General features: G+C 39.4%; 1 protein-coding gene and 2 pseudogenes across 1 annotated transcript; 1 reads left to right on the top strand and 2 right to left on the bottom strand.

The window, feature by feature from the left end:
• Positions 1-25: 25 nt before the first annotated feature.
• LOC126610681 (nuclear pore complex protein NUP107-like) lies at positions 26-18,727 on the bottom strand. Its single transcript, XM_050278786.1, has 24 exons — positions 18,463-18,727; positions 17,709-18,052; positions 17,432-17,501; positions 17,228-17,341; positions 16,394-16,427; positions 16,116-16,241; positions 15,732-15,890; positions 6,909-7,001; positions 6,660-6,827; positions 6,352-6,450; positions 5,818-6,053; positions 5,638-5,695; positions 4,657-4,745; positions 4,064-4,195; positions 3,657-3,779; positions 3,330-3,428; positions 3,042-3,230; positions 2,504-2,678; positions 2,197-2,353; positions 1,787-1,989; positions 1,406-1,547; positions 914-1,074; positions 687-803; positions 26-363 (listed from the first exon to the last, which is right to left on the bottom strand). Exons 1-24 carry the CDS (start codon positions 18,540-18,542, stop codon positions 295-297), a joined length of 3,237 nt encoding a protein of 1,078 aa, XP_050134743.1. The 5' UTR covers positions 18,543-18,727; the 3' UTR covers positions 26-294.
• A 2,329-nt stretch (positions 18,728-21,056) lies between these two features.
• Positions 21,057-22,578, top strand: LOC126610687 (pentatricopeptide repeat-containing protein At1g52640, mitochondrial-like; annotated as a pseudogene).
• Positions 22,579-23,182: 604 nt separating this feature from the next.
• LOC126611814 (uncharacterized) lies at positions 23,183-26,877 on the bottom strand (annotated as a pseudogene).
• Between the last annotated feature and the right edge of the window lie 399 nt (positions 26,878-27,276).

The raw sequence follows: 27,276 nt of genomic DNA, 5'->3' as shown, positions 1-27,276 counted from the left end.
AAATAAAATATGAAAAACAACCATCTTTCTCGACAAAAATAAATTAATAAAACATCGATATTCCTTAATCATTCAACCACCTACCAAGACAAGTCTTACAAAAACCTATACAAACAAGAAAATCTTGATATGAGTTTCAGCGGGGTAAACGCATTCAAAAAAACATTGCGGACGGCACCGCTGTCGTTGGATAGCGATTCGGAATACCTCCGACCGTAAAACTACGAAGCATACCATTTTACAACCCTATCAGCCTTGCAGTAAGCACCAAGAGACCTTTTCTTGACCAACAAGTCAAGAAGAAAGCTCCTCTTCAAGCTCCATTTGGCTTATGGAGTATTCCCTCTCAAACAACAAAAATTCCTGCAGATGACACAGCAGTTCAGTAAGTCGGGTCATGTTAATCAACGGATGCAAAAACGAGAAAGTATAAGAGGGAGCTCCACAGCAGTTTCCCAAGTGAAGGCAATGGTACGGGGAAGGCAATGGCTCTCGGTTGAAATCTTGATGGCAAGGGTTTTAATTTACACTACAAAAGTGACCCTAAAAGGAGGAATAGCCATTTTCATCTGATTGTCAAAAGGTGGGAGACTGCTCGTAGATAAAGGGTCAATATGCTCAAAGCCTCGAGTTATAAACTTTCTACCCGCCAGTGGTGAATAAATGAGAAGTATCTATTAGCTTACTTGCAATTGTTGGTGACTAAACAAATGAAGGACCCCAGCTTCAGAGCTAGCAACTAATTCGATCAACTGATCATGGCTTTCAGGTGGAACACCCAACTCTATAAGCGAAAGAGAGACCTGCATATTGTGACATACATTATACCATTAAAAGGTGTGCACAGTTCTTGTTACTCTGTAATCATTCATTGATAAATTTCTAGTAGAAGGCTACTTGGGAAGAAGGTTACCTGCATGCATCGAAGAATGACTTCTGGAATACAGCACCTACGACAAAGGCCCCGCACAATGTACGTTGCTGGGCTCTCTAGGGAACCTTCTTTGCTCGAATACCAAGCATCTAATCGGGAAATCTCAATGGTAACTCCAGCTTGAAAACGAAGCAACTCACCTGCAACGAAAATTAATCAGCTTAATCGCCTTGTCTCCTACTATTTCTTTCATTCAGCATACAAAGAGTACAGTTCATTCAATTTTGATTCTATAGCAGCGCGACCACACTTTGATCAATTTCTGAAGATTATGGTAGGTTGAACATAGAGAGCTGCCGAACAATCCATTTATTAACCTTTGCTTTTTCTAGAAATTCCAATATAAAATTCATCTCACATCAAGCAAAGCCGAAAAGCCCGAGCCCTAAAAATTTACTTGAAGATCAAAGAAAACCAGAGAGGGCATCGAGCAAAGCACAATAGAACTGCAGTATCAATAATATTACTTACCTTTGAAGCCAGCAGCCATAACAGTACCAAGAAGACCCCCATCAGTGTGTTCCTGTGGCCCAAGACCATCACCTGCCACTGCCAAGCAGCGAAGCACAACCTCTACACAGTAATTGTCCTTTGAGGGTACGGTGACATTTATCTGTGGAGGAACAAAAAGATTCCTGTTAGTGAGCAGAAGAAAAGTGAAGAAAGAAACAGAAAGGTTAATGCATAAAAGATTAGGTAGGTAAAGGGACAATATTCTGGACAGTGTCAGCCTCTTATTGTTCTCACCAATGAGAACCCACACCAAGAGAAACTTAGATGTAAGTTTGGAGAATCTATCAATACACATTTATTTTATCCTTTCTTCCTATCAGCTTCCACAAACAAACATACCATTAGTTGCCTATGCAACACATCTTCCTCGCTCACTGAAGAGTACAGAGCACTCATCAATGTAGTGCACACGGTTGCATCTGGAGGCAGACATTCACCAGATGGCAAGCAAAGCATTGCGGTGGCGTGCAATTCAAGAAATATAGGTTCCACAGATTCGTACAAATGATCTTGAGCTGAAGCTAAACAAGGATTTTCAGTTCCTACAATACAAGGACAACTTATTTATATGTCAAGCAACTAAAATTAAATCTGAAAAAAGTGAAAATTAGATAGAAAAAAAAGGGACACATAATGGATCTAAACCCATTGTCCTCGGGAATATCTTTGTTGTTTAAACAAATACAAGCCAAACAAAGATATCTTTCTAAGCTTGTTTTCACATTTAATAAGAGAAATAATCAGCTTACTCAGTAACAATGACAGAGATGAATTCAGAGTCTCATTGGCTGCTGAAACGGTCCTTTGTTTTTCCTCCATTGAGAGTTCAAGAGGAGAAACCTCTGCATTCTCTAATTCAATTTTGAGCCAGTTGCGATATTTTGCATCACAAGAATAATACTCACTCTGTTCAAAATAAATAACAAATTATTATAGACATATATAAATGATATAAAATTTCACAAGGATTTGATAACATACTAAATTACTAGTAAGTTGACAAGGTTAGAGAGAGATAAATAAAGCGAGGAGGGGGGACATAAAAACAAAGCATACCCAATCGTGGAACTCTTTGAGATTCTGAGACACGTTGTAAGTCTCCAAGGTATCAGAAGATTCTGAAAGTTGTTTTAAAGGTTCAGCAAGGAAACTAAGTAATGTGTGAGCACCAATGGGCATTGCAGGAACTCTCCACATTGAAACCAGGGCAAACTCCCGGAACAATATGTTGCTAAAGGGAGAAAATAAGAGGTTAAAATAGACAAATTGAAGGACCGAAACAAAATAGAGCAGGCAAGGAAGATGCAATGAGAATGCATCAACAACAAATATCACCTAAAGAATCTCATGGAGCTAGTACAACAATTAGAGGTTGTAGTTCTCACCAAGACGAGAACTACAACCTTAAGATATAAATTACCTTTTTTTCTCTAACAAGAAAGCATACATCATCTTAACACATCACAAAAAGAAAAGAACTAACTTTCATGCTGTTTAATCATTTTTGTTTGATTTCCGAATTATATACTGACCAGAAACCAGCTTGATGTTCCAGAAACCTAGACGGAGCTATACAACATGGTACAACCATTACCTGTGTATCAAAGCTCGTAGAAGAAGTTTTGTACTGACATCCTCAACATTGGTAACTGTTGAGGGGGGTGTAAAGCATAGCCACTGGACAACCATAGCTTTCGGAAGGCTCTGCAGCCGGTGCTGCTCTGCAACATCTGATAACTTATCATACTTGCCAACTTTCATTTCCCGAGATCTTGACAGAACCCTGTTTAAACAGCTTGTTAGAAGTAGAATAACATATAGAACAATCAAATTGCTTTCTTCCTATCCCAAAAGTAAAGTAGGATAAAAAAACAAGAAATACCTCTCAACAATTTCTTCAAAACTTCCTTTTGAGTTGTCCACGGGAGAAAATTGTAAATACCCCATAGCAGAAAGGAAGATCTTATATTTGACATGCACACTGTTTAGAGACAACATATAAATATAAATAATACATACGGGGTAATAAATAAATCTGCATGTCTCCCCCATCTCCATCCAAGAAAAAAAAATTATACGACCTGCATAGAATACCCTGCAATTTTTTGATATCCTGCTATCATAAATTACGATACATTTTCAAATTTGAATACCCTACATATATTTTGTTAAAAACAGTAACAGGAGAACATTGTACAGAAACATTAACCTGCTGTTTAGCCTCAGTTCCATCATGTGCACAAAGAGGTCAATGCAACGGTGGCGTGCAAGTTGAGAAGCATATATACCCACCAACTCCTCGTGTTGCTTGGAAAACAGAAACATGGCATACCTAGAATTAGATTCACCAACCATTAATGAACAATAAACCAATTAGCCGCATCCACCCAAATACCTACACACACGTAATCCTCTTATAATAGAATAGAAATCTCCGTGACACAAAATTCAAGCCGTCTCCAAAGACATGAGAAACACCCCTTATCCACACTGAGCTCATTCAAGGGGTCCAACTTTGTCTCATATTGTTACCCCAAGTTCTCTTTTTTGTTATTCAACAATAGTTCGTACCGTATCACATAACATTTGCACTAGACATGATATGAAGCTACTCACATGTGTACAATGAGATCACCAACATTCATAATCTTCTCTCTCAAAGTATCCTTATTTTCATCATCAAGTAAATATCTAAGCACAAGCACTAGATGAGCACCAAATCGAATCATCTGAGGATCTCCATGGGGCCTAATAAAGAAAAAAACGACATCCATTAGTCATTAAACCAATCCTAAAACATTAGACAACTACCTAATTTGTTTGTTTCAGCGGAACATGGAAGACTGCAATAAATTTGTTTACAAAAAATATCGAAACTGATTTTACAAAAATATCTTGAAACCGAGGTATTCATGTACGAAAGTAATCACCAAACAAAGTAACATGGAGAATCATTACATAGTGATCATCCATTCAAGAACTTGCATATTGCATTGAACTGCTACATTTTTCAGCCATCCCAATCACTGAGACTTTCCAGGGGGCAGAACATAAACTGTACACTGGTTTGTATGAGTTTGGTATTTGGTCACACAAAATTATCAAATGCTGAAAGGCCCAGGAACAAAGAATTCATTGGTCCCTATGAAACATAGTCATCTCTAACACATGAGGTCAGAGAACTGAGGTGCATGCAACTCCAACATTACCTGAAGCAACTCTGATCATCTTCTGAAGGGGCTATCCATGACCATATAAGGTCCAGCAATTGTGAGATATCTCCTAGCATTAGTTTCATCTGTCAAACAATTTGTTGTTATAAGTACAGAAGGAAAACAAGAAAAGAAATGAAAAGCAGGCCCCCAAGTATGGTATACAAGGAGTGAGGACTTATATATAGAGAGATTATATTCACACACCCCAAATTACTTCCCCCACACCCTTTTAATTTTTTAATATTTTTCTATCAAGTGCTAGTGGTGTGTAGAATATCAAAAAAATATAAAACAAATAAAAGGGTGTGGTGGAAGTAATGTGGGGTGTGTGAATATTATCTCTCTATATATAAAAGGAATAGTACACACATACTTATAGAAAAGTGATAAATAGACAGTAGGTGCATATATAAATATACAATTCATACACCTTGCAATTCTTTTGTCAAGAAAAAGAAACACGCACATGATTCAAGCAAAAACATTTACACAATCTCATAGAAATTTGTTTTGGAAGAAATCAAATTTCTTTGAGCAAAGGTTTTCCACCCAAAGAATTTTTTTCAAAACAACTCTTCATAAAATTCTCTGATGTTTTAGAAAAAAAAAATTATGAATATCTTATTATATTTTGTCAAGGGTTCAACCTAACACAAGTGTTTGAGAGATACATTTTGATCAAGGCTTTAACCTAGCACAAGTGTTTGAGAAACACTTTTCTATAACATTTATTTTACTGTGTGTTTGTCTGTTTGGTTGATATTAGGGGGATTCTTTCTTTTTTTTTTGTTAATAAAAATTATAAAATACATTTCTAACAAAAAGGAAATGTGTGTGTCCTAAAGAAATTTCCACAGGAGAAGAAATTCTCATTGAATCAAACAATAGAAAATAATTTCCAATCCATGAAGCTAAACGGTGGAACTATTTTCCATAGAAACAAACAGAGAATCAACTAATTGTTTTTGAAGATACCTCAATTTGACGTTGCTGCTCCTTGCATCCTCGAGTAACACTTTCATGAACTAATTCCCTAATTCAAACAAAAAGAAATTTTCATCTCAAAGAAACTACTCTTTCATTAACATTAAGCAATACTGCAGAAAATGACAGCTCAAAATCAGAATGAAAAATGCATATGCATTGTGTATATACCCTGATTGAAGTTTCTGGAGTAGATCTGAAAGTTGTCGTGGTTGTTGGTTCAAAACTTGGAGCGGCCAAATTCCTGGTCCATTTGAAGGCTGAACAGCTCCGTCAATATGTCCAGGACTTCCATCAATTGCATCTCCAATGCTTTTAAATTGATCCATTCTTCCTGGTTCCAAATGAGCCAATTCCAAATCCACCTGAACATGTAACCATGATTTTGCCATAGCCCAGCATGCTGACTGCAAATATTTTGGTTAGATTTAAGAAATATGAAAAACTAATGGTGTTGTTATAAGGGAATGGAAAAAAAATATAATGCTATCAAGAATCTCCAAGTACAACAATCCAACACGTGTAAACTAGTTTTAGAGTGCAGCAAGAATAGCAACATTCGCACTATGCAAAGTGGCACTTTAATTTTTTGATAGAAGTTACCTAACAATTAAAAAAATCACAAAATATGAATCATTAAACAGTAGATGTAATTAAAAAAGATTTTGAGGATTCTTATAATTTTGGGGGCAAGGGAACAAATACCTCCCAGTCGGTGCAGATTGGAAGCATGCGCCTTAAATTACTACATTGTGCTGCATACACTGCTGCTTCATATTTCCCAGCATCTTGCTCAGCTATTTTCTTCAAAATAAATAGAAAGGAAATTTAGCATGTTAAAATACTTCAGGGGGGAAGAAAGGAATAAAAAGCAACAGATAATTCTATAACATTAGGAACAATGAGAAAACCAAGGAGCAAAACAGAAAATATTTATATAATTAAGTATTAACAATGTATGAAATCCATACAAAAGGACAGAATTTTATGTTCCTAAATCCTTTCAACCCTACCTCCGATGCACAATATGATGCCCATTTCCACAGATGCCATTGGTGGCCAATGCCACTTTCTAACTCAATGGCTTGCAAAGTTCTCTTCTTTCCATTTTTCACCACAGCTTCAACTGACGGAAACTCATCAATTCCTCCAAATATGCACAAAGTTGCAGCTCTCCATGGCTACCGAAATGTTAGCAGGTGTCAAGAGAGCAACAAACATAAAATAAAGTATTATCTCATATTTTTCACAACTTCACTAACCTGTCCCGCAGACCGGCAAAGGTGACATGCCTCTTCCCGTCTTCCAGCTCTTAAAAGAGTCCAGACATCTTCCAACAGAGATTCATCTTGTTTCTGCAGGCGTATAATAGTTAAATTTTATCTGATAGAAACATACATGCAGGATAAAATAGAAGTTACATATGGCAGATATTCTGAACCTACGAAAATTAAAAGAAATTAAAATGCCTCAAACCCCAATAGGTAACATACTTCAACAACAACAACAACAACAACAACAAAGCCTTTTCCCACTAAGTGGGGTCGGCTATATGAATCCTAGAACGCCATTGCGCTCGGTTTTGTGTCATGTCCTCCGTTAGATCCAAGTACTCTAAGTCTTTTCTTAGAGTCTCTTCCAAAGTTTTCCTAGGTCTTCCTCTACCCCTTCGGCCCTGAACCTCTGTCCCGTAGTCACATCTTCGAACCGGAGCGTCAGTCGGCCTTCTTTGCACATGTCCAAATCACCGGAGCCGATTTTCTCTCATCTTTCCTACAATTTCGGCTACTCCTACTTTACCTCGGATATCCTCATTCCCAATCTTATCCTTTCTCGTGTGCCCACACATCCCACGAAGCATCCTCATCTCCGCTACACCCATTTTGTGTACGTGTTGATGCTTCACCGCCCAACATTCTGTGCCATACAACATCGCTGGCCTTATTGCTGTCCTATAAAATTTTCCCTTGAGCTTCAGTGGCTTACGACGGTCACACAACACGCCGGATGCATTCTTACACTTCATCCATCCAGCTCGTATTCTATGGTTGAGATCTCCATCTAATTCTCCGTTCTCTTGCAAGATAGATCCTAGGTAGCGAAAACGGTCGCTTTTTGTGATCTTCGCTAGATTGCTCCGGTCATTAGTGTGGATAAGTATATAAATGGATAGAGATAGGAAAGCAAACACAAGATGTACGTGGTTCACCCAGATTGGCTACGTCCACGGAATAGAAGAGTTCTCATTAATTGTGAAGGGTTTACACAAGTACATAGGTTCAAGCTCTCCTTTAGTGAGTACAAGTGAATGATTTAGTACAAATGACATTAGGAAATATTGTGGGAGAATGATCTCGTAATCACGAAACTTCTAAGTATCGGAGTGTGGTGTCGTCTTGACTTGCCTTATCTGTCTCATAGGTAGATGTGGCATCTTCTCTGGAAGTACTCTTCCTCCATCCAGGGGTGGTATCTTTAACTGGTGGAGAAGCACAAGGTAATGTATCAATTTCACTTGAAGCTTACTTGTAGTTTCAGGCTTGGTCAAGCGCGATACAAACCATGTAGTAGGAGTCCCCCAAGTCGCCGAGCTAGGGGGTCTGCTGAAAGAGGTGACAGACAAGGTAAGCAATCAGAGCTCCGACTGATTGTTCACCTTCTCCCCATCTTGCAGCAGCATGAAGGATAAAGAGAAGAAAAATGAGAAGAGATGATATGAGATACTTTTGCTTTTGAAGAAGTAACTTTCCACAGGCTTATTCTTGAACTGAGCTGGAGGGTTTTCTGGTTTCCTCCAGAGTATAAGGCCGACTGAAGAATTTGAGGGTCAAAACAAGTCCATCAAATCTAGAGTACGTTCCACCCTGCTGATATGGGATACTTTTGCTTTTGACAGAGTAATGGATGTATCGGCACGTGTGCTGTTACGCTTGTCTCCACATGCTTCCTTGTATCCTTCGCACTTGCCCTATCTGTTCCTCAAGCAGATGCGGAATCTTTCCTGGAAACATAAGATGTTGAAGATGAGTACTCGAGAGCAATGCCAGGTAAGTAATCAGGTAAGGGGTTCCAGGCAGTCAGTTCCTGGCTGGAAGCTTGATTCCAAGTGCTGACTGATTGCTCTCTTTCTCCTTGTCTTGCAGGTAAAAACAAGGCCAAAGGAAAAGACAGGGAAAAAGCATGATATGGGATACTCTTGCTTTTAACCCTGATGATATGAGATATTCTTGCTCTAGTATAGCTTGTTTGCAGAGGTATTATCGGGGGGAAAGAAAGCTGAATATTTCGAAAGGCTTCGTTGGGAGTGCCCTCTCAGATATGATGAAGGGTTGAGCATTTTTGCAGGTCTGCCTGTCCGTTGGGGATGGAGGTCGACATATATAGGAGTCTCCCTAACAACAAGTAGTAATGCTATTCCTTTACCCTGCTTGGTCATAGCACGGTAGTGGGAGCTGCCAGTTTCACATGTTTTAACTCTGTCAGAGCACTTTGAAAAAGTGGTCTGTGGTATCTGGCTCTCGAGATTCGGAGAACGATGCCTCTTCGATTTTTGAGAAAGCAATCATGTTGGGGGTCTGACTCTCGAGATTCGGAGAGCAGTGTCTCTTCGATTTTTGAGGAAGTAATCATGTTGGGAGTCTGTCTCTCGAGATTCGAAGGGCGGTGCCTCTTCGATTTTGGAGCAAGCAATCTTGTTGGGAGTGTTGTCTCGAATGTGAGTAAAGGTTGGGCATGTTTGCTAGTCTACCTTGCCACGAAGCACAAAGGTTGACACACAGGGACTTTCCAATTATCCAGCAATGGTACTGTTCCTTTACCCTCTCTTCGATTTTGAGAAAGTAGTCATGTTGGGAGTCTGGCTCTCGAGATTCGGAGGACGGTGCCTCTTCGATTTTGGAGCAAGCAATCTTGTTGGGAGTGTTTTCTCGAATGTGAGTAAAGGTTGGGCATGTTTGCTAGTCTACCTTGCCACGAAGCACAGAGGTTGACACACAGGGACTTTCCAATTATCCAGCAGTGGTACTGTTCCTTTACCCTTGTGGGTAATAATATGGTAGCTAGACCTTCAAAATTTATGTGTCTAAACTTTGTTAGTGCTGTTTCTTTGCTATTCTTTTACCTTTCTTGGTCAGAGCGATGTAGTGGGAGCTGCAAGCTTCACGTGCTCAACTTTGGCAAAGTTATATGTGGTACCCATGAGCTATTGTTGCGTGTGGGAAGTGGGTGATTGAACAGTAAGATTCATGTGCTTTCTACTTCACCAGAAGTCTTCGACAGAATGCCCATAATTTCTGCAAAGCTGAGTGTGCGTGTGACAGGTGCTGACAAGGCTAGAAAAGTAGGTGCCTCTTCGATTTCTGAGATTGGCCCTCGTGGTCTCTGAGCAGCCCAGCTTTTGAGAAAGCGAGCGCCTCTTCGATTGATTCGGAGAACGATGCCTCATCGATTTTTGAGAAAGCAATCATGCTGGGGGTCTGGCTCTCGAAGATTCGGGGAGCAGTGTCTCTTCGATTTTTGAGAAAGTAATCATGTTGGGAGTCTGGCTCTCGAGATTCGGAGGGCGGTGCCTCTTCGATTTTGGAGCAAGCAATCTTGTTGGGAGTGTTTTCTCGAATGTGAGTAAAGGTTGGGCATGTTTGCTAGTCTACCTTGCCACGAAGCTTCTCTTCGATTTTTAAGAAAGTAGTCATGTTGGGAGTCTGGCTCTCGAGATTCGGAGGACGGTGCCTCTTCGATTTTGGAGCAAGCAATCTTATTGGGAGTGTTTTCTCGAATGTGAGTAAAGGTTGGGCATGTTTGCTAGTCTACCTTGCCACGAAGCACAGAGGTTGACACACAGGGACTTTCCAATTATCCAGCAGTGGTACTGTTCCTTTACCCTTGTGGGTAATAATATGGTAGCTAGACCTTCAAAATTTATGGGTTTAAACTTTGTTAGTGCTGTTTATTTGCTATTCTTTTACCCTTCTTGGTCAGAGCGATGTAGTGGGAGCTGCAAGCTTCACGTGCTCAACTTTGGCAGAGAACTTTGGCAAAGTTTTCTGTGGTACCCATGAGCTATTGTTGCGTGTGGCAAGTGGGTGATTGAACAGTAAGATTCATGTGTTTTCTACTTCCCCAGAAGTCTTCGATAGAATGCCCATAATTTCCGCAAAGCTAAGTGTGCGTGTGACAGGTGCTGACAAGGCTGGAAAAGTAGGTGCCTCTTCGATTTCTGAGATCGGCCCTCGTGGTCTCTGGGGAGCCCAGCTTTTGAGAAAGCGAGCGCCTCTTCGATTTCTGAGATCGGCCTTTGTGGTCTTTGAGCAGCCCAACTTTTGAGAAAGCAAACGCCTCTTCGATTTCTGAGATCAACCCTCGTGATCTCTAAGCAGCCCAGCTTTTGAGAAAGCAAACGCCTCTTCGATTTCTGAGCAGGCGCCTCTTCGATTTCTGAAGCTCCGTCGAGTGCAGATTTTTATAGGGGCTGGCATTAAGTTCCAAAGCACACTTGAATCTCCACCAGTAGAAGCTTCATTCTTGCACTTCTAAGATCTTGATTTGTCCGACCTCTTCTCTCTTCAACACCTTTGAAAATGTCTGGCCCCTCCGACCGTCGTTTTGACTTGAACCTTGTTGAAGAGGCAGCCCCGCCTTCTCCAGACAACATATGGCGCCCATCCTTCGTCTCCCCTACTGGTCCTCTTACCGTTGGGGATTCCGTGATGAAGAATGATATGACCGCTGCGGTGGTGGCCAGGAACCTTCTCACTCCCAAAGATAACAGACTACTTTCCAAACGGTCTGATGAGTTAGCTGTTAAGGATTCGTTGGCTCTCAGTGTTCAGTGTGCAGGTTCTGTGTCTAATATGGCCCAACGCCTATTTGCTCGAACCCGCCAAGTTGAATCATTGGCGGCTGAAGTGATGAGTCTCAAACAGGAGATTAGAGGGCTCAAGCATGAGAATAAACAGTTGCACCGGCTCGCACATGACTATGCTACAAACATGAAGAGGAAGCTTGACCAGATGAAGGAAACTGATGGTCAGGTTTTACTTGATCATCAGAGATTTGTGGGTTTGTTCCAAAGGCATTTATTGCCTTCGTCTTCTGGGCTGTACCGCGTAATGAAGCTCCAAATGATCAACCTCTGATGCCTCCTCCTTCTAGGGTTCTGTCCAGTACTGAGGCTCCAAATGATCCCCCTCCGGTGCCTTCTCTTTCTGGGGCTCTACCGACTGCTGAGACTTCTCCTAAGCAACCTTTGTGAAGGCTCCCTCTTGTGTGTTTATTTTGACTCATGTATATGTACATATTTGTAGCTTATCGGGGATATCAATAAATAAGCTTTCCTTCATTTCAACGTATTGTGTTAAATACACCAAAGCCTTATTCACTAAGTTCTTTGAATTTTCTTTTGTTGAAGCTTGTATGTTGAAGCTTTCTGAGTGGAGCATGTAGGTTGGGGTAGTGTTCCTTTAATTTTCCGAGTGAGGAAAACTTCTCGGTTGGAGACTTGGAAAATCCAAGTCACTGGGTGGGATCGGCTATATGAATCTTAGAACGCCATTGTGCTCGATCCTGTGTCATGTCCTTCGTTAGATCCAAGTACTCTAAGTCTTTTCTTAGAGTCTCTTCCAAAGTTTTCCTAGGTCTTCCTCTACCCCTTCGGCCCTGAACCTCTGTCCCATAGTCGCATCTTCTAATCGGAGCGTCAGTAGGCCTTCTTTGCACATGTCCAAACCACCGTAACCGATTTTCTCTCATCTTTCCTTCAATTTCGGCTACTCCTACTTTACCCCGGATATCCTCATTCCTAATCTTATCCTTTCTCGTGTGCCCACACATCCAACGAAGCATCCTCATCTCCGCTACACCCATTTTGTGTACGTGCTGATGTTTCACCGCCCAACATTCTGTGCCATACAGCATCGCCGGCCTTATTGCCGTCCTATAAAATTTTCCCTTGAGCTTCAGTGGCATACGGCGGTCACATAACACGCCGGATGCACTCTTCCACTTCATCCATCCAGCTTGTATTCTATGGTTGAGATCTCCATCTAATTCTCCGTTCTTTTGCAAGATAGATCCTAGGTAACGAAAACGGTCGCTCTTTGGTATTTCTTGATCTCCGATCCTCACCCCTAACTCGTTTTGGCCTCCATTTGCACTGAACTTGCACTCCATATATTCTGTCTTTGATCGGCTTAGGCGAAGACCTTTAGATTCCAACACTTCTCTCCAAAGGTTAAGCTTTGCATTTACCCCTTCCTGAGTTTCATCTATCAACACTATATCGTCTGCGAAAAGCATACACCAAGGAATATCATCTTGAATATGTCCTGTTAACTCATCCATTACCAACGCAAAAAGGTAAGGACTTAAGGATGAGCCTTGATGTAATCCTACAGTTATGGGAAAGCTTTCGGTTTGTCCTTCATGAGTTCTTACGGCAGTCTTTGCTCCTTCATACATATCCTTTATAGCTTGGATATATGCTACTCGTACTCCTTTCTTCTCTAAAATCCTCCAAAGAATGTCTCTTGGGACCCTATCATACGCTTTTTCCAAATCTATAAAGACCATGTGTAAATCCTTTTTCCCATCTCTATATCTTTCCATCAATCTTCGTAAGAGATAGATTGCCTCCATGGTTGAGCGCCCTGGCATGAACCCGAATTGGTTGTCCGAAACCCGTGTCTCTTGCCTCAATCTATGCTCAATGACTCTCTCCCAGAGCTTCATTGTATGACTCATTAGCTTAATACCCCTATAGTTCATGCAATTTTGTACGTCGCCCTTATTCTTGTAGATAGGCACCAAAGTGCTCGTTCGCCACTCATTTGGCATCTTCTTCGTTTTCAAAATCCTATTGAAAAGGTCAGTGAGCCATGTTATACCTGTCTCTCCCAAAAGTTTCCACACTTCGATTGGTATATCGTCTGGGCCTATTGCTTTTTTATGCTTCATCTTCTTCAAAGCTACAACCACTTCTTCCTTCCGGATTCGACGATAAAAAGAGTAGTTTCTACACTCTTCTGAGTTACTCAACTCCCCTAAAGAAGCACTCATTTCATGTCCTTCATTGAAAAGATTATGAAAATAACCTCTCCATCTGTCTTTAACCGCGTTCTCTGTAGCAAGAACCTTTCCATCCTCATCCTTGATGCACCTCACTTGGTTTAGGTCCCTTGTCTTCTTTTCCCTTGCTCTAGATAGTTTATAGATATCCAACTCTCCTTCTTTGGTATCTAGTCGTTTATACATATCGTCGTAAGCCGCTAACTTAGCTTCTCTGACAGCTTTCTTCGCCTCTTGCTTCGCTTTTCTATACCTTTCACCATTTTCATCGGTCCTCTCCTTGTATAAGGCTTTACAACATTCCTTCTTAGCCTTCACCTTTGTTTGTACCTCCTCATTCCACCACCAAGATTCCTTTTGGTGTGGGGCAAAGCCCTTGGACTCTCCTAATACCTCTTTTGCTACTTTTCGGATACAACTAGCCATGGAATCCCACATTTGGCTAGCTTCCCCCTCTCTATCCCACACACATTGGGTGATTACCTTCTCTTTGAAAATGGCTTGTTTTTCTTCTTTTAGATTCCACCATCTAGTCCTTGGGCACTTCCAAGTCTTGTTCTTTTGTCTTACTCTTTTGATATGTACATCCATCACCAACAAGTGATGTTGATTAGCCACGCTCTCTCCTGGTATAACTTTGCAATCCTTACAAGTTATACGATCCCCTTTCCTCATTAGAAGAAAATCTATTTGTGTTTTTGACGACCCACTCTTGTAGGTGATCACATGTTCTTCTCTCTTCTTAAAGAAGGTGTTGGCTAAGAAGAGATCATATGCCATTGCAAAATCCAAGATAGCTTCCCCATCCTCGTTCCTCTCCCCAAAACCATGGCCACCATGAAAACCTCCATAGTTGCCTGTCTCCCTGCCCACGTGTCCATTTAAATCTCCTCCTATAAATAACTTCTCCGTCTGAGCAATTCCTTGCACCAAGTCTCCAAGATCTTCCCAAAATTTCTCCTTCGAACTCGTATCCAACCCTACTTGAGGTGCGTACGCACTAATCACATTGATAAGTTCTTGTCCTATTACAATCTTGATTGCCATGATTCTATCTCCTACCCTCTTGACATCTACAACATCTTGTACCAAGGTCTTGTCCACGATGATGCCAACACCGTTTCTCGTTCTATTTGTGCCCGAATACCAAAGTTTAAACCCTGAGTTTTCTAGATCCTTTGCCTTACTACCAACCCACTTAGTTTCTTGTAGGCACATAATATTTATCTTTCTCCTCACCATAACTTCCACTACTTCCATAGATTTTCCCGTTAAGGTTCCTATATTCCACGTTCCTAAACGCATTTAATAGGTAACATACTTCGACATTAAAAAAATTACAAGTTGATAACTTAAGTTAAAAGTAGATTTATGCATCCCTAGCCAAAAAGAAGGGGTGAGGGGTTGGAGCTTCTGACTTAACAAAACCTGGCCCCTCCAAAACACATACAATGTAGAGCTTAAACACTACATTGTAAAGAACAACTCGTGTTGTCATGCAGCACAAACACACACATACTATATCAATTACAACTCCACAGGATTTAAAGTACTTTCAATAATTTTAAAGCAATTTCCAGACAATATACAAAGAAGGTTCATAATGTTATAAAGACTATCATCTTTCCACACAACAGCTTATATCTTGATATTCTTTGTTCTTCTTAGAAGAAAATACATAATGCCAGTAACTTTTTACTTACAACTTGATATATATTCCATTACGTACTATAGTGTCTTCCTAAAAGGCTGGACCAAACGTAAGCTTTGGGCCAAAATATCATGACAGTGAAGTCCACTAAGGGCATTAATCCACTAGTAACTTAAGGAGAGCAAGGCACGCGGGGCAGTCATAGAAAAATTCCTCTAGACAACCTAGTTAATTTGAAATTCAATTTTATAACAGATAATTAATTTGAAATGTGTAAATTTTATATGCAAATAAAAGAGCATGGACACCTGAAGCACGACGATGGCACTTCAAAATCTAAGAAAACTTAAATTTGTAAGAGAACAAAAAATACTTTGTCATCAGGTAGAAGTTGAGCATGTTCACGTGTTGGAGCATCAAAATCCAGGTGATGAACGGTATTTGTACTGGAGGCTCCTTTCTTAAGATAGCATTGAGTATGATACCAAATTCCAGAGCTTGGGAGACAGGCGCCAACATGAGACCCCCGCACCTGCAAGTATTAAATTTTCCAACTTCAAAATTTCCTGGTACACAAAAGTCTACAATAAGCAGTGAAAGCTCAGTGTCTTTACTGAGTAAAGAGGCCAATACATGCCATGGTGTGATACTACAACTAAAAGATTGCATAACAACAGATTGGTATATATTAACCAGAGAATAATGATTTTGCACAATTAAAGATGTCCTGGGGAAAACTATAGCAGTAAGTGGTAACCTTTCTTTCCAAGTCAAGTGCTTTGGAGGCTAAGCCTTCTAGCCATTGAACAATGCGTAGACATAATTGTGCTGTATGGTCCTCTACGACAAATTGGCAAGCCTCCAAATGTGATGTTGAGGGCAACTGCCATGAGTCAATATATTTAAATGAGTTTTTTTTTTTTTTTTTGGTTTTTTGGCTAACCTCCCTGTACTTCTTAATATATTAAATTTCTACTACAAATCAATTCACATGTTTTTCCAATCAAACAACTAATGACAAGGAAAATGCATTACCAAGATGAACTCTTTAGGGATCTCTTCAGTCCCTGCAAGAAGAAGAATAACTGTCACACTAAACTTAGAGCTAATAAGTGTAAGACTAGCAACCAAAAGAAAATATTATTAACCTAAAGGGAACAAAAGACATTAATTTTTTTCTTCCACCAACCACAAAATAGACACAACTCAGGGTATATAGCTGAATAAACCTATAAAATACACATTAATTTACTCAGTTTTCACTACAAACAGTTTATTCCTAGAAAATGCTAATCTTTTAAAATAGATTAGCATTGGAACAAGCAAAGATCAAATAATTTTTTTTGTTGGATTGCCTGCAATTTCAGATTATTAGAACAAATGTAACATAAAGAATGGTAAGTTGGTACAGAAAGAAGTTTTATCTTTAACGCAGATGACTTTTCACATTTACAGAACTGTGTTGATATTTCCATTCATACGCTGAATCCATACAACATAAAAAACAACATGATTGGAAAGGGCAGACCAGGGCTGGGTTAGGCTTGGCATGGGCCTATGGCCCAAGATTTTGAAATTTAAAAACTTTGTGCTAGCAAGCTCACCCATCTTGGCAAAAACTTGCCAACCCACGCCAACAGCTCCGTAGACAGAAGTCAGTCAGAAACTCACATATTCTAGATGAAATGTATATATCAGTCTGTTCCCATGAAATTTTTGGATTCCACGCACATTTATTTATCAAAGTTAAATGGATTACCACATCCATATTGCCCAATTACACCACGTGCATTTGTGTGAAGTGTAAACATGCATCTGTACATGTGTGAAGGAAATCAGTTATAGCATAAGGTTAGAGATAGATTTCCTTTCCCATAAAGGTACCACAAAAGGGACCAAGAAGCAGCCTCATCAAGCAGGAGTTGAGCCTTCTGCCTCATCAACTTGTCCTCTACAACACGATGCCTTATGTTGGAACCATACCTGTAGAAGAACCCAATAAGCATTTGTGTGTATAGCAATACTACCAGCTTCTATACCAGTTTAAAAAGTACTTTCAATACCAGAACATACCTAATCGACTCTGAAACATTTCGGCAGGATTCTTCAAATCTTAGTATCAGGTCAGGAAAAGGCATCAACCCTGCAAGCCACCAAAAAGATAAGCAGGTTAGTCAATTAGAAGCGACATCAAACTGCTCATCAGGAAAGGTTGATATAATTTATAAAACTGAGAAGAAGCTTGATACCAGAAGCACTCTCAAAAGGAAATGTTGAAAATGGATATAAATATAACTAACAGAAATCTAAATTTTGAGACTATATTAAAAGGTATGTCTAGCTCAAGCACCTTGAAGAGCAGAATCAAGTAGAGATGCAAAAAGGCTAAAGGTTGGATCTCCATCATCAGCCAGTGAATGCTCCTCATTCTTGAAAAGTTTGATTGAATGGTGGACTGACCCAGCACCATCATCCATATCTGTGCCATCAATGGGCGACCTCCTTCTTAAGAAAGAAGTTCTTTCCAAGTGATCAGCATCAATGCTTTCAACTTCTTGTTTAATATTTTCGAGAAGAAGTGCAGCATTGGTCGGGCTATGTAAATTCTGCCCGTCGTATAGTAGCCTAGATTCACTGTATTTAGAAGCTGAATTCTCTTGGTGGGGCGACATGCTTGAAGTCAAGTGCCTTTTCCTGGCATTACATTAAACCAATAAGTAAAAACCACAAAATGCATACCAATGACACTTCTAAAAACACCCAGAAAGGTTCACTTCAAACATACGAAAAGTAAAACCAATCGGAACAATACACGGAAATTCAAGGCTCTCTAAGAGGACTATTTTTATCATAGATGAGAAGTGGCATTACATGTTGCAAAATTTGAAAATTAATTCTAAGCCTTCACACTCTGACATCAAAACCCTAATCCTTGAACCGATATTTACCAATCAAAAGTAGCTTAATTTCCATTAAAAAACACAATAGGACTACAAATTCGATTTTTGTAATCAAGCTTCATCCCAGAAAACCCCAAATAAACCAATAAAAAAAAACAAAAAAAAACAGTAATTTCAGATAAACTGAGAAATTTAGATCCGAACCCGTATCGACGAAACTTCTCTCTGATTGTGAGGTCCTCGGGGTCGAAGAAGCTTGGAGAAGCGTCCATTTCTACGTCCATCAGCACCAAAACCACGTCGCCTTCAAAACTCTAGGGTTTGCAGTGGCTTCTGGTTGACTGGCGCTTAAACCATAGAGGCTCTCAGAGCGCGGGAATCAGAAGGAGGGTGAGGGTTTAAAACCCTTCGTCTGCTTCAGAGAGAGAGAGAGTGAGACATGGAAGGAAGACTGAAGTCGAAGGGCGAACAACGCCGTTTGAGCATCGCATAAGACGGCATGTCGTTTGGGCTTAATGGTGTAGCGGCTGAGCTGTATGAAAACGTACGGTGAAAATTAGTAAAAGTATTACAAACCATCTATTTGTTATCATTGATTGATTAAGAAAGATGATTTTTAATTGATTTTTTTTAAATAATAGAAGTTTATAATACGAATGGTTCTGATCATAGCACAAAGTTTTATGAATTGATCGCAAAACAATTTTTGTAATGCACTCTCTTGATAATTGGAATCGAATGACCAACACAAACTCGCGAGTAATAATCAAAATGAGTCGCTACTTTTTTTTTTCTCTCCCTCTTTGATAATGAAATAAGGAAAAACTAATGAGTAAATTGTAGCAATGGTCTCTCAACTTTAATAAAATTGAAGCAATGGTCCCTCAACTAAAAATTCATTATCATTGGTCCCTCAACTTATCAAAATGTGTAGATATAGTCCTTTTCATCAATTTCGTCAAAATTTTATCAAAATAAGTTATGTTGGAATAACCATTTATATAATTAAGTTCCCTCAACTCATCAAAGTGTGTAATTATAGTCATTTTCTTCAACCACGTCAAAAAATTTGTCAAAACGAGTTATGTTGGAATAACCATTGCTACAACTAGGTTAAAGTTAAGGGACCATTTCTCCAGTTGAAATAAAGTTGAGGGATCAATGGTAATGGATATTTAGTTGAGGGATCATAGCTGCACGTTTTGATGAGTTGAGGGACCAATGGTAATGGATTTTTAGTTGAGAGATCATTGCTCCAATTGAGTTAAAGTTGAGGGACCATAACTACAATTTACTCAAAACTAATTGCGTGCTACACAATTTTTATCATTAATTTTGTTTTGTGTTGTAGGGGCATTAGAGGAAATTAGAGAAGATTTAAATAGCTAGTAAGGTTAAGTAATCCCAATAACACAAAAATGTTTGTAATACAAGGAGTTAGATTGATGACACCACATTTTTAACGCTATCTTGAGCAGTTTTATTAAAAACATATTGAACGGTGAGTTGGCCACATCGATTTTGTTGTTTTTCTCGTTTGGCAGTTGAGTCAAATATTTTAGGACCCGTTTGATATCCATCTAGATTCCTAGTTTTTAGACTCAAAAACGAAAAACAAAAAACGTAATCCGTGTTTGGTAAGGCTGTTTTCAAAAAGCTTTACTAAAAAAATACCTATGATTCCAATCTAAACCCACTACTTTGGGATCGGCCTCCAAAGACTTGGCCCAAACAAGGGCGCCGCTAGTCGTCAACTCGTTCATCTTCTGATATGGAAGCAATTGGACAAGCTATTCTCCGACGACTACGTCGGCTCGATGCTCCGACCATCACCGACAAGCATATTCAAATTTCCACTCGAATATATCCTATTCAAATAATTGTCACAAGTTGAAACCAATGGAATCGACCCAAACATTGTATATAAATAAGCACAATCTACTTCCGAAAATATCCTCGCCTTGATTGTGTATTTTTAGTGTTGTCCCGTATTGATAAACGATTGTAAATCTGGGTCGTCCATTTCTTTGGGGCGTGTGCTCTCTTCTCTCCCTGCTAAAGGTCGTTGTTTCTCTCTCACTCAATATCACGATTCAGAAGCCCATACTCCGCCAATGAACCCATAAACCCCCAAAACACCACCTTTCTCATCCTTTCGACCTCACAAACTCAAGTGTAAGATCAATCCGACTCCCATGACAAACTCAAGCGCAAGATCAATCTGACTCCCATGTCAAGATTCATATTTTTAGTGTTCTCCTCTTTTTCTCTGTTCTGTTGATTTAATTTGGGTTTAAATTGTTGAACTTCGGTTAAATTGGAATGTGGGTTTAATTGGGTTTCGTTTTGTTTGTTGATTTGATTTTGGTAGAATGCCATGTACATTTTCAGGCCTTTACGGCCACCTTGGGTCTAACAAAGGTAATAATCTTATTCTTCATTCCACAAGCTTCATTTTGAATGCCTAGAGAATTTTGAAATTGAAAACATGATGGGGTTTTGGTTTTAGTTTGAAATAGTATTTGGCTGCAGTGAAAAATCTAGTTTTGGGTGAAATGAAGATAAAATGTTTTGTTCTTGACAAAGATTGAGCTTTATTACCAAATGGGCTTACTTTAGGTAGCATTTGGTACGCAGACGGGACGGGACGGGACGGGACGGGATGGGACGGGACGGAACGGAACGGGACAGAACATATGTTCTATGTTATGTTTGGTACGCGCGGGACGAAACATGACAGTTGTTCCGTCCTACGTTTGGTAGCGCATGGACGGAATGGAACCAAAAGATTAAAATGACTAAAATACCCAAAACCCTTCTTACACACAGAACATCGCCACTGTTGCTTCTTCTTCTTTATCTTCCACTCTCTTCTCTCACCCTCCAAACCCAACACTCATCGCCACCCCTTCTCTTCTCTCACCCACCACAACCCGCCATCTCCACCATCACCGCACCTGGTAAGCGAGTTCTCCCGCATCCTCAGTGACCACAGGAACCCTCACCACGACTTGGAGCTCTTCCTCAACGCTCTGTCTACCCAAATCTCCACATACTTGGGTTGAGCAAGTTCTGAAACGCTGCAAAAATCTCGGGCTTTCTGCACACAGGTTCATTCTTTGGGCTAAAACAATTCTGGGTTTTCGACATAGTGCTGAAAGCTATCACATTTTCTGCACACAGGTTCATTTTAATTGACATTTTAGGAAGTAGCAAGCAATATGTTGTGTTGTGGGATTTCCTCATAGAAGTGAGAAAGGCCAAGTGTTGTGATATTGGCCTGGAAATTTTCTTGCTTATTTTTCAGGTTTATAGTATAGCTAATTTGCCTCGCAACGCCATTCGAGCTTTAAATCGAATGGTTGAGTTTGGAATTAAGCCCAGTGTTCATGATCTTGATCAGCTTATTTACACATTATGTAAAAGAAAGCATGTCAAGTATGCCCATGAATTTTTTGATAAAGTTAAGAATGGGTTTCAGTTGAATGCTAAAACTTATAGTATTTTTTTATGAGAGGTTGGGGGGACGTTGGTGATTTGAATGAAGCACGTAAGCTGTTTGATGAAATGACTGAACGAGGATGTTTGGTTGATGTGCCTGCGTATGATAGTTATTTGGAGGCTCTGTGTAAAGGTGGGAAAGTTGACGAGGCATATAAGATATTTCGGGAGATAGGGTTGAATGGAGTTGAACCGGATGCTTGTACCTATTCGATTTTCATTCGTACTTATTGTGAGGTGGATGATATTCATTTAGTTTTTAGGGTGCTTGATAGGATGAGGAGATATAATATTTTGCCAAATGTGTATACTTACAATTGTGTTATTAAGAAATTGTGTAAGAACGAAAAGGTGGAAGAGGCTTACCAACTTTTGGATGAAATGATTGAGAGGGGTGTTATACCGGATATGTGGAGTTACAATGCAATCCAGGCTTATCATTGTGATCACTGCGAGGTTAATGGGTCTCTCAGGCTGTCATCTAGAATGGAAAAAGACAACTGCATGCCCGATCGACACACTTACAATATGGTGCTTAAGTTGCTAATCAGGATAGGAAGATTTAATAGGGCAACTGAAGTTTGGGATAGTATGGGGAAGAGAGGATTTTATCCTTCTGTTTCAACATACTCTATCATGATTCATGGCTTATGCAAGAAGAAACGTAAACTAGAGGAGGCTTGTAAATACTTTATGATCGATGAAGGTAAACTAGAGGAGGCTTGTAAATACTTTCTCAGTTTGTTTATTAATATAGGTATCTTTCTCTTGCATGTCTATTTGTATATGCATGCTCAATGAAACTTTTGTTACTTGGTATGTAAACTATTGTTACTGTTATGCTTTGGTGGTCAGTCTTACAACCTGCTGGCAGTTACGAATCTTCCATGATATTTTGCTACAGCTCCATCTAAATTTTCAGCACAAACCCATCAAATTTTATTATGCAAATTGCAAAACCCACAACCTAAATCAGTTTTTAGTCCCTAATTTTGGTCCTTTCAATTGTGGGTTGTTGTTCTGGAAGTTCAGGTTCTACAAACATTAGAATTGGCCTTGTTTCGAAGGACACCCTTCTAAATTTTCCCCATTGCATTGCGTGGCAAACCACACAAGAGCACATGAGAAATGTTGAAAAATATATAAGTTTAATGATCATGCATATCGTAAATGTTTTAGAGTTTTAACATTCAGAACTTAAACAAAGAAAATGAAATATGCAGAACTTAAACATGAAATATCCGAAATCAAACATTCGTCCCAACTTAAAAAACAAATAATGTCTTGCTAAAGCAATAATGAAAACACTAGAAGTTGATAAAGTTCATCATACTAAAACCACAAATACTAAAACCCCAAATGCTCAAAGGCTCTCCATAAACACTTTAATGAAATCTGGCTTCTGTGAGTCATCCAAGGTAGTCTAAATACCCATCAGATCGGTATCTTTCACTAACTTCATTGAAATTCTTAGCACCTGATCGTAAGGGAGGCCCATGACTTGAAGCTCGGAAGGTAGTCTAGCTTTCGCTTCTCTGAAAGTAAAACTTTCACCTAATTTCTTCATTTCGGTAACAGCTTTATTCCAACCTTCATTGATAACAGATACAATATTTGCATCACCATCATTCATACTCCTCTTCCTCTTCCTAACAGGTTGAGATGCACTAGATGTAGCAACAGAAGGAGATGGGGTAGGTGAATGCGGAGGCATTTCGGAAGTCTCACAATCCTCACTTTCCAAACACATATTTTCAATTGCATCTGCTGCTGATTCAGCCATACTACTCGTGGCTCGGTCTCTCCCAAACACCGTACATAACTGTGGATACAACGGGAATGGCTTATTTGGTTTGCAAGATGCATTGAGATGTTTCTACAATAAGAACCCAAAGAAATCAAGGTTAAGACTTTCAAAGCAACTAATTGATAAAGAATAAGAAAAAAAATTTACCTTCACCCAATCTTGTAGTATTTCGTCACTATCCACAACCAAGGTCTTAAATGCCGATAATATCGGCGATATTTCGCCGATATTATCGGTTTTTCACGTTACCGATATTTTAATGGTTATCCAATTGGTTTTCGTCAAAATATCGCGATATTATCGATAATATCGCGATATTATCAATATTATCGATAATATCGCTCTCTCTCTCCGTTGTTGGAACGGCAACCGAGCTCCGTCGTCGCAGCTGCCAAGATATGCGCCTCTCTCTGCCAAGATCTGCGCCTCTCACAGGTGGTGATGGTGCTCGCCGGAGTGTGCGCCACTGTGGTGGAGGTCACGGTGGGGTGGGTGTAGTGTGTCTCCCCTCTGCTCGCTCGCTCCCTGTCTATTCTTTCTGCGGTGGTGAACGAAGGACTTCTGCTACTGTGCAGTGCAGCAAATTGAACTAATTTGAGCTTCACACTAACACGGAGAGAGAGATCCGAGACTTACCTAACCGGAAAATCAAAGAAGACTCGCTGAAGAGTTTATGGGCTCCGCCATTCTCGCAGAGGCAGGAGAGAGAAGATTGATGATGTGTGATGATGGTGGTATCCTCGAGCTGCTCGAGTCGAGCAGATGGTGTTGATGCATGTGTGTGTGTGGTCACGGCAAGAGAGGGAGAGAGGCAAGAGGGTTTCGAGAGAGAGACAGTGCAAATAAGAGAGAGAGAGTCGAAGTGAGTAAGAGAAGGAAATAGGGTCTCGGGGTAAGGGAGAGAGAGAGAGAGAGAAACGTGAGGAGTGCTGGGGGCTGCCACGTGGCAGCCTAAGAGGGTTCCAAAATCCAGATATAGAGTTCAGATTTAATTAGGATAAATGACTAATTTGATAGTTCCAAATACACTCACAATGTTTGTCAGCTCATTATATAATCAACTTAAATCAGTTAAATCCATCATGCAATGCATTTCCTTCCAATTTTTTGTGATAAACTAATAGATAATTGACTAAATAAACATCCTGCAAAGTTTCAATAAAAATTTCCAAGTTTTTCTTACAATTTCCGTGGTTTTTATTCAATTTTTATCGATATCGATAATATTCCGATATTTCCATTGATATTTCCGTGTTTTTGGACTACCGATATTTCTGATATCATCGATATTTTATACTTTGTCCACAACAACACTTTTTTTTCATCATCCCAACCAAATCCAGATGTATTCATCATGTCATATGCAGATGAATACTTTTCTTTCAGACGCTTCAATTTGTTTTGTATATGCTTCGGCTCTATATTAATGCCAGGAATTTGTTCCCTCATCTTGGAGGCAACCATTACAAAAGTACTAACCTTAAAACTGCCGGTCTCACACCTAACACCATCAGCAACCACCTCCTCGAGGATGGTAAATAGTACATCCTCCTCATAATCAATCCAATTATGTGAGGTGGCCATATAATCTATCAAAGAAGCCATATATTACATAAGTAACACAAATAAACATAGATATAATGAATAGAAAACCACATTCCTGTGTTGTTTCCATTGAAATCTTTAAATTAGAAACACAATCAAATGACAATGACTAAATTTATATTAGTTGTACTAATCAATTACCAAATCAAAATTATTTATTAGCTATACAAATTGAAAGCCACCAAATTAACGAATGGGGTTTTGCAGAAAAGCTTCTAGCTTTCTCAAATTTCCCTAAAATTGCATAGATCTGTGTCGCTAAACTTGAATTTTTATTGATAAATCTAACTTATGGAGACGAATTGTGAAATACTAGAAGTGCAAAGTTTTGAAGACACAAAACTGAAAACCAATTTCATAGAAAACATATATAAATTAGGGTTTGCCCAAAGCTTAGGTTTATCAACCTCAGAGGTTTTAGCACTAGGTTTGCAGGACTGAGTACAACTACGTGGAAGAAAACAACAATACCCTGAGGAATGCAGGAAGCCATAAATAAACAAATAAATATATCAAAGAAGCCATAACATTTAGTAACACAAATAAACATATCAAAGAAGCCATAACATCCAGATAACTCCCAATTACCACATTACAATAACAAGCATCCCAATAGTCTTGATGTTACGAATTTTCAAGCCAATTACAACAACTACATTGAGTCCACATCTCAATAAAAGACAATTACAACAACTACCATGTCAACCAATTTTCAAGCTCTCATTCCTTTCCACTCATCATATATTTCTCTTGCAAGATCATCCCTCCATTGAGTCCATATCTGGCTTGACTCAATGGTTTCAATGTAGGCTAATACTTCTGGTAAATCTTCCCCTATAGGTAATTCATCAAATGCAAGTCTTGCATTTTCCTCAGGATCAACCGCCATATACATTCTGATAAAATTATGAAGTAAACTACATGCGGTGATCATTCGTCCCTGAATCTTGATTGGATAGTGGGAATGACTTCGTAAGATAACCCAACTTCGTTTGAGGAGGCCAAAACATCTCTCAATGACATTCCTAGCGCGTGAGTGTTTCATATTAAAATATTCTTCATGATTCCTAGGTGCACGTGAATTGTCTTCCCACTCTTGCAAATGGTATCTAGTGTGTCTATACGGTGCCAGAAAACCCTCACCATTCGTATATCCGGAATCAACCAAATAATATGTAACTATATTAGTTGATAATAAATTTTAGTTGTTGGCCAACAAAGGTAAGGAAAAATAGTAGGTGCTTGTCTATCTTACTAGTTGGGACCTTGAGGCCATTAGCTCTAGTAATAGCGTCACCAAGAACTCTCGAATCAGTAGCTGATCCCTCCCAACCAGATAACACATATATGAATTTGAGGTCGTTATGCATACGCCTAACACATTAGTTGCTATATGACCCTTCCTTGTTCTATATCTTGGTCTATCGACGTCAGGCACAGTGACCCCTATGCAGGTTCCATCTAGTGCTCCTAAGCAACCCTAGACAAAAGAAAAACTTATATTAATTAGCAACTACAAATAATTATGTTATTAATGATTTTACTATGATAATTACCTTAAAGCATTTCCATCTCGATTCCGTGCAATCATCTGGGATAGGGGTTGGTTTTGCAAACAACACATCTTGCAAACTGAGCAACGCACGCAATACTCTGCGGACATACCGGCTAATAGTTTCACCAGACCTAATGAATCTAACTTGCATTGACCTATTTTTATTGTGGTGGGCTAATATGTTAACAAAAGTAGCTACTTGCTCCTCTATTGTAACATGACCATCATCTACCAATCCACCACGAGTTTGTAGTAAATCACATAAAATTGCAAATGCATTCCTATTCATTCGCAACTCCCACAAACAGTTAGTATCACTCAATCACGTGATACGATTTATTTCCTCTCTCGTAACATGAAGTCTAACAAATGTCCTCTGCTCTAAACTAGCTGTTTCCCGTTGTCTCCTTTGTTGTTGTCTATACCTCAACTATTGTGTATTCATAGTAAAGACTTGTGATATTATAATCCAAACGTTCAAAAGAACAAAGAATTGAGTCTCATATTCATCCATACCTTCACATGCAAAAAAACAACACATGAATGAGTA

This window comes from Malus sylvestris, chromosome 17 (assembly GCF_916048215.2).
Source record: "Malus sylvestris chromosome 17, drMalSylv7.2, whole genome shotgun sequence".
NCBI lineage: Eukaryota > Viridiplantae > Streptophyta > Magnoliopsida > Rosales > Rosaceae > Malus > Malus sylvestris.
Note: the sequence above shows the minus strand (reverse complement) of the source record. Positions and strands in the feature narration are given on the sequence as shown.

Bases quoted from the DNA above. Each gene is read 5' to 3' on its own strand.
- LOC126610681 (XM_050278786.1), bottom strand. From the start codon at position 18,542: ATGGACGTAGAAATGGACGCTTCTCCAAGCTTCTTCGACCCCGAGGAC. The intron at 15,891-16,115 runs GTTACCACTTAC...TAATACTTGCAG, and splicing joins CACTTGACTTGGAAAGAAAG to GTGCGGGGGTCTCATGTTGG. The intron at 4,746-5,637 runs GTATCTTCAAAA...ATTGTTTGACAG, and splicing joins AGCAGCAACGTCAAATTGAG to ATGAAACTAATGCTAGGAGA.